Below are 13,591 nucleotides of genomic sequence, written 5' to 3' on the forward strand. Positions count from 1 at the left end.
AGGAGACTCTCAAGGAGAAAAAAGAAAGCTCCACTGCTATTCTTTTTAATTGTCAATGTCGTATTAAAATCAAAAGAACGGTCTCGGTAATGTATTCGCCACACAATCCATTTCTGCTCTGAAGGCAGGAGCATGGGGGTCCACTTCAATATCGCAAAGACTTCCCTGGTTGTTCAGTGTGCTTGCTAATTACCAACAGAGACACCCTCGGGGGTGGCCATGCACACTGGATAGTGTTTTGTAATTAATACAAGGTAGATTAATAAGTACCTTTTTAGCCAGCTCCCATTGGAGGTCAGAGGTACTCACTGACAATTCCATAGGTGTTTAAGACACTTAGCTTGAGATGTGGTGCTGCACTTGGAACTAAAGGTTGGCAAGTTTAATGATATTCTAGGCCAAGCCACACTGGAGCCTTGTGGTTAGCAATGTGATAACCTTACATTTAATTTCACAGAAGGTAGAAATCCCATTCTCGGGCTGGCTTGAGACAAATGAGCCCTATTTCAGCTATTTTCTGTTGACCCCACAAGTAGCAAAGTTATTATTCTCCAGGACTTGTACACAGGGGTTAGGCAAACAAAGCGCTTTCTTAATTGGTGAGAATCAAACTTCCCATGTCCAGTGCAATTCTCTCCAAGGGATTTGAGCTGCTCTGGCTGAGCTAATGAGAGCCAGAGGAGTGAGAGCACAGGCGCTGTGACACTCTCTCTTGGCTCTTAATTTGTGAACTTCCCCTCAGCTGGCAACCCTGCAGCCTTGTCTCCCAGCTGAAGTGGCTCCATTGGCACTTCCAGGTCCTCCCCCGGGGCTCTCTGGGTAGCAGTGGCAGAGTAGCATTAACACCTTGGGGGGCAGGCGCCAGCACTAACAGGTTAGCTTTTGGAGGCCAGAGGCATGGGGTACAAAGGAGGAGTACATTATGGTCTGTGTTGCTTTTCAAAGGCTAGGAATGCGTGAGAGCAGAGGGATGCTGTGCACAGCGATGTAATGCATTAGAGTAACTGCTTGTGACACTGATGGGTAAAGGTGATTTTGAAAGGTGAGTTTGAATAAGGTACAGCACAGCAGTTTGTACACGAGTCAGCGCAGAAACAAACCCACAGAAAACAAGCTGCCTTTTAAGGCATCTGAAATTTCTGGGACGGATCAAAAAGGTATTGTAAATCCAACTTACAGCCAGAGTTCATGTTCATACCTTTCTTCCAGCAGCTTGTCTCCAAACATCCAACGGATATGCGAAGCAGGGTAGCCAGTGACCACGCAGGGCAGCAGCACGCTGGCGCCCACCACCTTGGTCACAGACACAGGCTGCACCAGGAATTCCAGCTTCCTCTCTTCTCCAGTTTCTAAGATGGGAGAAAAAAGGTCAGGGTTCAGGCTGAGGTTAAGGCTTGGGGGAGTTAGTGAAGCAGAGCAGTGACCTTCTTCACATCGGGTGTCATCTGTCTTAAAAACTTCAAAAGAACTTATGTCTGATGGGACACCCAAACCAAGAATGGTCCGATGAATAATGTCCATGATGATGTCTGAGACAGCTGAGGTCCCGGCTCTTTAGCAGTAAAGAGTGATCCTATATAATTCCAGCTGCTACTAACTGCCTGAGTATCATCCTGCAATAACCAGAGGGTCATGTGACACCCCGGCACATACGCAGGACTTTAGCAATGTGACTACAAAGCTCCATTTCTTTAATAGCGAGTTTAGCTTAGATAACAATTCTATAAAGCTCACACCAGGATTTTAATTAAAAAAATAGAAATGCATGAACTCATTTACTCAAGTAACTCAAGTTACTTAATTATCAAGCTGACTTGTTGTGACTTCAAAGAAATCAATGTATTTTGGTTGCTTCGACATCTGGTGGCATTGAAACAAAATTTCTTTCGGTTTCCTCATTCAGCTTCATGGGTTTTCCTTCTGTATGCATCCAGCCTTTTGCCACTCCGCCACACATCCTTGGAGGAGACATACAGAGATAAAGACCCCCACTTGGGTCTTGTTGAAGTCTGATTTATGACCTCTAATATCTTCTCTGTGCTGCCAGGAGCCTGGTGCTTAACAACTCAGTAAATAAAACTTCTAGAGGGGCACGGCGAGACGCTGCCACAAAGGAATTCAGCCCCCTTTTGAGCTACAGCTGAGTTACTGTTAGCATCACTGATAAGCCAAGTGGGAGTTACACCACTCCTTTTGTCATTCAACCATCTCACACTACACTACAGATTTCCTCATGCTCAAGGTAATGAGCAACCCTGAGAGGACACCATGTACAACTGTAATCAAATGATGCACTGAACTACATTTTAATTTTAATTTACTGCACAAGAGCTTCTACAATAGAAACATAATTGCATTGCACTCAAGGATGTGAACATGTTTACCACATACAAATATGGACAAGCAGGAAAAATGCTCTGACTGTTGGATAACAAAGGATGTGTAGTGTCCAACACATAAGCATCATATGTTTGTGAACAATAAAATGCAATATCTAGCAATAAAAAACTAACATTTTTATTTCCTCAAATTACCTGGCACTATCTGGAGCTGGGCCTCGTCGCTGGACTTGGATGACCCCACATTTTCCACCAGACAGCGGTAAAGGCCAGCGTCAGCCTCTGAGGTGTTGCTGATCACCAGGGCTCCGCTGGGCAGCTGGACCAGCCTGGTGCTCAGCTCCAGCGGCTGGCGGTCTTTCTCCCACCGGGTGAAGGGCACCAGATCTGAGTTGACCTCACATGCCATCACCTGGCTGCTTCCTACATGCGCAGTGGCCGGCGATGGCTGGCTGGCGAACCTGGGCATCCCTGAAAGACAAGATAAGGATGTAAAACCAGCACTCACTTCCAACATCAACAGAATAACAAACTCTTCAGAGGTCACACACGATGTGAATTATAATGTTCTTACATATGCATACACTTTCAGGTGTTTCAAACCTTAATCTAGACCTTTAACACAGAAGTGAGGGCAGTTATTCAGAAAACCTTTAAAACCTTAGAAAAACAATGACAAGATGTATACTTGGTCTAATCTTTAGAGCTGAAAAACATAGCAGTATATTGGACACGACATCTTGCAATCCATATTCAGGGTAGATTCTCAGGAGTGGAGAGGGCCAAAAAAAATGTAACCGCCCCATCCACCCCCGACCTTCGTGTGTGCAAATCCTCATGCACACATACAACCACCCACACACAGTTGTGTAGCACAATCACTTATCCTCGATGGTGGATGCTAATTTGCCATGCAGAGCAGGAGACACACGGCACTAATTAAAAAAGGCTGGATCCACAGGCTGTTTGCGCTGCTGTACCCCGACTTTCATCTCGACGCAAAATAATTATTTCCTGCGTTTGAAGCCATTGATCTGAAACCAACACTCGCGGGCCGCGTTCGAAACAATCGCACACAATGGCTTCAATTAAAAAGAACTTACAATGTGTAAACTGCAAATGGTATTCTTGGGTTTATTAGTGAAGAAGGAAGAGTTGTTTTTAAAAAGTAAGAAGGCCACTCCATCCACAATAAAAAGAACACCATGCTGTGTTATTACCATGGAGGGCCTCTTGAGTTTTTGGGCTGACTGTGTTTGTCCCCCTGGCAATGTGTGTGTCTGCGTGAGGAAGAAATGACTGGATAAAAATATGTGTGACTAAGGATGAGAAAGAGAGGCTTGTTTCAGTCTCTGTGTTTATCTATTTATGAATGCAAGTTTGCCTGCTGTAACTGCGCTCTTACGCAGGAAGTGCTGCTGAAGACTTGCCGAGTGACAATTTGGTGTCTCTGCCCTCTCTCACCTACAGACAGCCATTCAAATCCCCTGCCAAGAGCAGCTCTAGGGTAAATCACACTTTAAGATAAGGCCCCACCAGCTAGATAGTCTCCTCTGGCCCAGGCCAACGCGCACAGCTTCTCTGAGTACATATCTCAGCACTATAGTTCAGCTAATATGGGCTTAGCCGATTCCAGTACTGATATTTTTGTATCAAAGCTGCCAATCACCTCCTGTATAATCACGCCAGCGTCGAAAAAAAAAGCCTCAGCTGAATCATTTAGATTAGACTCAATGAATCAAATACTTTTTGTAATGATTAGCAGCTGTAGCGCAGGGTGAATAATCAGTCTAACCAACCTTAAGGGGAATTTGGGGATATACATCAGGCTCAGTGAAGATTTAATTTTTGCTAGAAAAACTGAATAAATGCTTAGAAAAAATAGAAATTTCATTGTGGATTATGCAGTTTAGGAGGTTATACTGGTACTTATATGGTGGTGGTGTTGACTGTGAGAGTGAGTGTCAGGTTCTTTTACAGTATGTGCTTGCAGATAGTCTTCTATCTTTCCAGTTATGCTGATCAACATCATTGTCTGGACGATATAAACAAAAATGTGCAATATTGTATCTGGTAGGTATTGTACTGTACTGACAAATGTCCCAAAGCTTTACTAAAAGGAGGCAAAGCTTTGGTGTTATTACAGTGAATAACTGACTTTATTTTTATTTTATTTTTATTATGTGCATGTGTCTCTCAGCTTTTGCTTGGTATTATGAGGGTTTTATACTAAGGAGTGATACAAGAATACACTTCATTCATTTCTCATAGTGAACATTAAGGGGTATATCTGCCTGCTGAATCTACAGACAAGCAGATATGTTTGCCTAATCTTACTTGACCAACGTGGACACAAAAAAATGAAATTAGCACTTGAGATACTGAACAATTCAAACTGCACAAAACAATACTCACAAAGCAGAATAAGCACTTTCACTCGAGCAAAGATCAAACAACGTAGCTGTCTCGGCTCATTGCCTAACCGCACCAATCTGATGAAGGAATGGCCATAACTGAAATGTTAAACTCTAGACAGTGCCCTCGACACAGGGACGGCAATCCTTTGAACCGATGGAGCAATGACATTTCAAAAGATGAGGCTGAAGATGATGCCCTGTGTTAATGTGCCCCTGGCCGAATAGCGAGAGATATACCCACGACTTTGTGTAACAGCTTGAGACTTGACATTTGGCCCAAAGAGGACACAGGAGAGAGGCCTGAAAGTCACGCAGACATGACAAGAAATTATGCTTACACAAAGACTGAACCTTTGCAGAGAGGAGAGAAAACACAATAACCTGACAACGCCAGCTCGGACTTTGTTCGCTTTCTGACTCACTCTGCAGTCACTCTGCTGTGCTTTCAGCTCTCCATCGACTAATCCTTCGTTCCTCCTGCCTCATCACATCTCTCCAGGCTGAGTTCATCAGCCTGCTGTGTCTTAAGGGCGTGCGTTTGTGTGTGAGAGAGAGCGTGTGTAGATTCTAACTCACACAGGCATAACATAACATGATGCCATGCCGTTTTGTAACAGCCGCTGTTAATGAAGTGGATGCTTCACGTAATGATGTCTTGAATATGTATGTGTGTCTACGTATGTACGTGTGCGTGTGTATTTTGTGGTCGAGTGTTCACAAGCGAATTACGTGTGGGTCGAGGCAGGGCATTATAGATGGGGAGTGGTGTGTCCATGCTAATACTATCGATTCCAATTAATCACAATTCTCCATTGAAATCGACTGGGTGGGAGATTCATTGTCTGCACCCTCGCTCAGCACCATATACTGAAGTGCTGTAGTGCCAATCTCAACACTTATTACCAGAGTGTGATGAGACCAAATGATTCCAAGTGAGCAGTAATGTCCCAGCAGTCAAAACACAAGAAAGGATACAGTTTTATGCTCATGGAAAGTAGTTTCTTTGTTTATTTCATAAAACATAAATGAGAGCAAAATGTGACTCGGCTGATTTTACTGCATCTCGAACAACATTTTCCAAGAAAATAAAGCGGTTAACCAAGCGGTGGCACCAAATGCGTCATCCGTGAAGAGTGGTTAGTTAGATTCACCAAACCTACATCATGTGCTTGGCTTTGCCAGCAGAGCTCCTAATCATATGAATGCTAATGAATGAATGTGTCCATCATTGGATGGAGATTAGCAGAAAAGAATTGTGCTGCACAGAGCTGCGAACAGGCGTAACGACTGTCTGCCCCACCTCAGAGCAAAACCGAGTGTGCTCGCATGCACATACGCAGACATACGCTTAAATCACACAGTTGGGTTCCTACTATTTTTAATTAAAATCAGGTATAGAATAACAATGAGCAGCTTAATGAAATATGCAGAAGGCTTTAAGGATCTCCCTCTAGATTCAGCTGAATTTGTAACTGACTGCAGAATGGCTGTCGTTAACCTTGGATCAAATATACAACAGTGCACTATGTTACATATTTTCAAGCGGAGTCAGTTTAAGTAATCAAGGGGGGAAAATGGCTTACATTTTGGAGTCACCCAGGGGGCTTATAGTTCCTTATATGGCTCTGGCCTGACAAATTGCTGTTTTGTTGGACTGGTAACATAAAATAACAAATTTTTCATTGAAATTTGGAACGTAAAATAAATTAATTTAAAAAAAAAAAAACACTGAAAAAAGCGGACACGTCATTGCATTCGAGCATGCTCATATTTTCCAAACCATTTAAACTGGAACTATAAGAAAGGATACCGAACAGATGAGATATAGAACAGTTAGAATGCAATTAATGTAAATATCTACTGTTCCACATACCTCTACCAACTCCGACTCTAAGAGTCAGAGGCATGTACAAAATAACAACCCAAATCTGCTCATATTTATCTCCGAAATAACATCTGTATTCACAAAGAAGGATGGAAAATTACATACTGGCTCTGCTGCTCGAGGAACCGGCTATATGGCATTTCTTCAAATACAAAAATCTTTATTCTGGCAACTGCTGAAAAGGACAATTTCTAAAATTCCTAGTGCTAAACAAGATAATCACTTAAAACTGAGCTGCACAACAACAGTTTTCTTAAAACCACCAATTTGGCAGTCAGCACTTAAGAGAAAACACCAAACTTTATGCTTGGCTAATGCTGTCAAAAGACTGGTGGAAACAAAGCAACACGTCGTGTCTTTACTGGAATAGTCATTGCTGCAGGCATTATGGGATGCTGGCTAAACCATGCATGTACAACACACGCTGCAAGTGACTCGACTCGGAGCCAACTTGTTTCCTTGTACAAGACTGCGCTGACCAGTCACTTGGGCTGTTTTCCAGCTCTGGCTTATGCCCCCTGCTGGCACAGGAAATGAGATGAGATATGAAATGAAATGAAATGAAATGAAATGAAATGAAATGAAATGAAATATGAAGGGAATGCATGACGGGAGATAAACATACAGGATGTAATTTGAATTACAGTTCAACTTAGATGTAATACTTCAAACATAAAGTAATCTATTATCAGGGTTTTATTTTGTATTTCTGGGTCAGATTTGCAATTTTTCTTTTGGTGTACTTATTGGTGATTACTGACACATAAGCCACCTTGCATCATGTAAAGATCCTTCCAGCACATCTACAATGGAGCTTAATAGCAGGAGACTGGGAGATCAGCAGTAGATGTTTGGTTTTGGTGTCAAACAGCAGGGTCCTTTCTCTAGATCTGACACTGTGCAATCGTGAACAATGAAAAGGAAGAAATACATCACAAAAGAGACAGGTATCCTCATTTCTACACAGATAGCAGAGCCAGCAGACCAGAATGTAACACAGCCATGACTGGAACTCTCATTCTTATCACACTATTATTTCCACTACTTCTCTTTCTCCCACTCTGAATTCAACAAGTTCATGTCCATTCTCTCGGGTTTTGTGAAAGTCATTCTGGGAAATGCAGGAAATCAATACATGAAATTGAAGTACACAAGTCAGGCTGAAGGAAAGTGGGTACACTAAAAAAGTAAATTAAGCCCCTTTATGTCAGAATAATTCATACAATGCACTGACTGTTACAAATTGATATCTACTGGCGGAGTGACTATTTTTCCTTTAAATCACAATGATGCATTTGCCAGCTCCACCTTTCCCTGCAGCATTGTCCTCCTTTATCTCTTACAGTTTTGCAATCCATGCACATGAATACAGACCAACCACAATCCTACTGCTGGCACATTTAAGAACTTCACAAAACCAGACACAGCCAAATTGAGGCTGCTGAGCCCAAAAGGACCAAATTCAGGAAGCGATGTGATAGATCTAATCCTGGACGAAGAGTAAATTAGACAGTGTGAAGAGATCCAATCAATGGCAATGAAAATCTGAGACTCAGGGTGAATGGAGGAGTGGCAGGGTAATCAAGTGGTCAAAGGACAAAAAAAAAAAAAAAAAAGGACGATAATGTCTATTAGGTATACTCGCTTTGAGAAGTGCGTGTTAAGGCAAGGTCTATATGTATCTCTGAGCTGTAAAATCTCCCTGTACAATATGCACTTTGCTTTGCTCACCTCCTTCTGTTCAGGCTCTCTTTAAGGCCAGCTGTATTGCAAGTGATAATTAATTCCCTAATTGAAGCTTTCAGAGTTTCAGGGGAGAATATTTCTAAGGGCGTCCTCCATTAAAGCAAATCACGCCATTCAACCTCACAACACTTACATTATACTCTTACAGGAAAGTATTCATGCCTTACTGCTATTTTCTACTTTCAGATGACTTCAAATGCACAATTTAAAGAGAACTCCACTCAGTCAAACACAAAGGGAAACTTATATAGATATCACTGTGAGTTCCCAGTTTATTAGGTACACCTGCACAATCTAAAACAAGCCAACTGCAGCACACCCCACTTTGTAACACTGAAACGTGTGTTGGCTCTGTGTAAGAGACCCCTTCACTTAATTCTCTTTTTTCATTATAATGTAGTCAAATACAACAATATCAAAAAGTAGACCACAGAGCTAGATCAAGGCCTCTCTGAACATTAAAAACTCTACAGCAGCAGAATTCATGGGGATGCTGTATTTTGTTGTGTTAGCTTGTACACTTGTATATTATGAATTTGGAAGTCAGTGTAATTTGAAAAATACAGAAAAATCTCACACAACTTGTTCTGTTTAGGATTTGTTCTGCTCAAGCTGGATTTCACGTGACTCTTTTCTTCAGAATTTCTCTATTGATTGAAGCTTTTAGAAAACTAGGCGTTTCACTTATTTGAGTGTTCCGCATCCAATTTCAGGGATTACATTTTACTTTTAAGTTTGGATTAAAAAGACAGCGGGCCGATTCCTTCTGGGTTCCTGAGAAAACACTGTTGGCCCAAAATGTTCACAGGCTTCAGTCTGAGAAAATCAACCTCCCATTGGTAAAGCATTGGGTATGTGTGATTATTAAAACATTAACACATTTTGTATGTGCATGCAAGTTTGTGTGCATAAGCACAGTCAACACCATGGAGGCTGACGGGCAGTCAAAGTGCTTATATTTCTTCTTTGCTTTATCTGTTTTCAAACTTTATTTGCATTGTACTGCAAAACCCACTCATACACATTCCCTTCAGCAGCACAAAGACAACCCCTTCCCCCCCCGTTATCACTCTCAATAAAGGCACTTCAGGGTTTATGGTACACAGACAAAAAAAAAAAAAAAAAGAAAAAAAAAAAGATTATCTCTCTAATGCACCCAAGATCATTGTAAAATTTAGCTTTGAAGAGTGGCGCTTCAGTGATGTTCTTAAGTGGCTGTGCATGTTACATGAAAACCACAACATGAATTCTTTATATCCTTCGCCAAGAGAGAGTTTGCTTTTGCTTCTTTTGGTTAATACGAATATGGGATGTGGTCAGAAATGGAGTTGATTCAAGTATTAAGTAGAAAACCTCATTGTTTAATTAAGTTACTAAGTTAGTATGGCCTGATAGGGGAACATAAAATCGACATATAAGCACCAATTTATGAGAAAGACTGCGACTAAAAATACATTTAAACTTTCAAGTTTAAATCTGTACAAAATAGAGTTTACTGCTTCCATACTAAACAAACAAAGAGAGGCGAAGGAACATGAACTTTGAAGGTCCTGTCAGCTTTGGAAAACATGTTTGCTGATGTTTTTCACTCGCTCTACCGTAAAAGGTAACCGCAACCTTCATCCTGACAGAGGGTGACAGGTGGGAGGTCTCCCAAGATTGACAAGAATGAAAACAGGATTAATTAATGACTGTGTGCTGGAATCTAATAAAGAAGTCACAGAGGCACTTCATCATGTATGAAGCCTGACAAGCCTGACATACTGTGCAAATGATGAAATGCACAGTCTGTCTGTGTCATCGCAACATATTTGTCTTTTTCACCAACAGGGAGAGGTGACTGGGAGACACCGCCAAAACAGAAATGACGCTGGACCGTAAAAACGGTCTAAATCTTCATTCATCAAATGCGTCCAGTTTTAACCTGATCCAAACAGCTGTCTGTTAACATAAACGGGTAACAATGACACCAGTTTACAACCGAGCTAAACATAGAGCAGCTTACGCCAGAAACCCTTGGCAGACTGAAACACGTAATGAACAATCAGTTAATCAGTGGACAGACTGTGGCTTGAAGATGAACCAGTACTTTTGAACTCTGTGATATGTGCACAGAACAATGGCAACCACAAAGACATACACACTCCCTGACACAGAAATGCTTGTGTTGTGTACACACATCAGAAGGACAGACAGAAGATGGATGGGTGGTGTTCCACAGGAGTCAACCTCAGACGGGGGTTCTTATTTTATCTACTGGGCTGTAAAAATGCCTCTTGGGTGCAGGAGATGACAGAAAGAGCATATCCGGACCTCGTAACCAGTCACTGCCTGCAGAGAGTACGGCAAAACCCTTAACAACATCTGGTGTCCAAGAATGACACATCAGCCTATTGTTAAATTTCCAATATGACAACCTCAAGACAGGGATGGCAGGAGGTCAGTATAAAATACACCATTACAAATACAAAGCTACACACAGACGCCTACTGGAGTAGTAGTAGCGTATTGAAGGCATTGATCCTCAGCCAGCAGACACCTCATGTTAAGCTAACTCTGCAGGGCTTAACATCTCAGATAGCTCTTAGCCAGGGGAGGGATATTTTTAACTGCTAAACCACTCTGGGTGTAGACCAGATGTTGTACAAAGAACGCCCTTCTAAACATTTATGACTATCAGTGGATGGGCCCTGGGGCGCAGCTGCTGTTTAGAGTACAACTGAGGCGAGGAGAAGTCACCTCCTCCGCCTGATGACTACATTTCTCTCTCTTCACAGAAGTGATTTCTTGCTTTGATTTTACAACAGCGATCAGGAAGATAGGCAATATAATGCACTTCACAGCACAGCCACTGTAAAAGGTCTGCTCTAAACAAATGACAGTAACCTGCCTGCTAGTGCAACAAGTTTCTTGTTTGATTTCCGAATTTCCGAATCTCTTTATAAAAAAAGAGATCAGGCTGCAATGAAATCTCGGGCAATTAATTGTGTCTAGATGGGAAATGACACATCAGGATGAGGCACAGTTGGCACCCTGACAGCTTCTGATTGCCTGTTGTGGGAACAGACAGAGGAGAGCTACAAGGCTCATGGATGGTGACGGATGGAGACTGACACATGACAGGCCCAGGTCAGCCGCGATGGGAACAACAGTGGGATGGAAATGAAGATTTTCTTTTCAAAAATGTTCATCCCCAACAAGTCCCAAGTCTTTAGAAAGCAAGTGACTTGGACATCATACAGCAACCTTTTCTGGGTCATCAGTGCTAGTATGAAAATTGTAATAGCAAAATGGACCACATCACACCAAATACTTATTTTTCAATAGAAAGAGGGCAGGAGCAAGTAATGAATCAAGCATCTATACGCGGTTTAATGAGAACAGTCCAGTTCATTGATTTGGATTATCACCACATTATTAATGGGGCCAAAAGGAAAAAGAAAAAACAGCTAACATGTCACGGTACATATCTTCCAAAACTAATTATTATTTACTAAACGGTTTTACTACAACAATAATAATATGTGCCTGCTTTATGAACCAAAACCATGACACCTGAAGTGCACAGTGTCTGTGCAATCCTTCTCCACACAGACGAAAACTGTCAATAGTCGTTATGAGCCATCCGGCCAGCCACCGCACCCACACAGCAGGGGTCATTTGTCAGCCTCTGAGATGTCATTGCACATGGACTTGCAGATCCAAAAAAAAAAAGCAAATGGGGTGTAACTGATCAATTCGTCTATGGAATATAATATCCCAATTCCTAATATGCTGTCTCTGAATTTAAAAACCTAGAAATACTTAACAAACAAATGATGATCAAGATATTTGCTGCTAAATTTCCTGTCTATAAAAAATTAGCCTACTAATTGTTGGCATCGGCTCCAATCAGCTCCAGGACAATATTTATTGTATGTAGTTCTTTTTAACTGTGAGGCAGCTGAGGGGTCTATGTTGGACTTAGTCGTTCTCCATGATTGTCACTTGGTGAGTCAGCATGTGAGCACTTAATCTCTCTTTTTCCAGGGTACCACCTGTCTGCTTCCCGTGTACGTTTCACCTGTTCACAGTCAGACCTCCAGCCAGGGTAACACCCCACGGTGATGAGGGGAAAAGAGCCCTTTTTCATTACAGGTAATTGAGTTGTAGCTGAAACAATTCTGATTGCATTAGGGCCCTTAATCATGTTAAGGTGTCTTGTTTTATCACTGGGAATTTAGCTCATTCTTGGCCCATTTTGAAGCTAACCTTCCACAGAGGTCGTTGCCACAGGAGACCGTGGCTGCTCCCATTACCGGAGCGCAGATAAATGTGTTGGCACTACGACCGTACATCCCTTTGCTCTCTCTGTCTCACCTCCCTCCTTTCCCTCGCTCCCTTATCAGAAAGAAGAGGGGAGGAGGAGGTGAGAGGTAAGAGAGGATGCAGACAGAAGCTCAACAGGGCCGCCTCCAACGTCAGAGGAGAGTATGAAGGGGATGCCAATCAAATCCAACACAGGTGGCACAAAGAGCAGCTATCAGTGGCCCGTCCTCACATCTTTCGTCAAGTGCTTGTTACCTTAAGGCCCACAGCAACACCCCCCTCCACTGGAATGAAGGGCCCCTCCACCCTCTACTAGCTCAATGGGCCATCCAGATAAAGGAGCCAAAAACACCGCTGTCCTGCTGTTGATGGACACATAGATAGGAACTGAAGGGACAACCTCTCCATATTCACCTCTCTCCCCTTCATTCGCCCCACTCCCTCCCTCCCTCCCTACAGCACCATCCACCTCTCCTTCCAATTTTTCAGCCTCTTCTCTGCAACTGCGCTGCCTCCTCCTCACTCCCCGCATTACTCAGTGAGTCGCATTCATTCAGCCTCCACCCATTCCTATCACCCCTCCCCTTTCCTCTCCATCTTCCCACCACACATTTCAGTGGGAGCTCTATTGTTTGCTAGAGAGGGGCATGCTGCTACTGGTTCTTATCTGGGGATGCTGGCGGCACATCTGTAGATGCTATCGCGGCTCTGTTGCTCTGTTTATGCTCCAACCCTGCAAGAGCAGCTAGTGGGGGAAATGAGATGGATGGAGCATGAGGCCAGGAGAAAATGGAGCATCTTCCTTAGCAGAAATAATGGAGTAAGGGGCAGAGAGGGGAGAGCACAGAGACTGTGCTGGAGACAAGTAAAACTAAGGCCTAGTAAAGTCCACAGAA

General features: G+C 42.7%; 1 protein-coding gene across 15 annotated transcripts in view; it reads right to left on the reverse strand.

Moving 5' to 3' along the window:
* Positions 1–13,591, reverse strand: part of neo1a (neogenin 1a) — a 151,707-nt gene that overhangs the window by 69,047 nt on the left and 69,069 nt on the right. For all 15 annotated transcript variants that reach the window (XM_070960196.1, XM_070960131.1, XM_070960185.1 and 12 more), the window contains exons 3-4: positions 2,535–2,810; positions 1,199–1,349 (exon numbers count right to left, since the gene is read on the reverse strand). In XM_070960196.1, coding sequence (XP_070816297.1) covers positions 1,199–1,349; positions 2,535–2,810 — 427 coding nt within the window. The remainder of the gene's footprint in view (positions 1–1,198; positions 1,350–2,534; positions 2,811–13,591) is intronic.

The sequence above is a fragment of the Chaetodon trifascialis genome, chromosome 1 (genome assembly GCF_039877785.1).
Source record: "Chaetodon trifascialis isolate fChaTrf1 chromosome 1, fChaTrf1.hap1, whole genome shotgun sequence".
NCBI lineage: Eukaryota > Metazoa > Chordata > Actinopteri > Chaetodontiformes > Chaetodontidae > Chaetodon > Chaetodon trifascialis.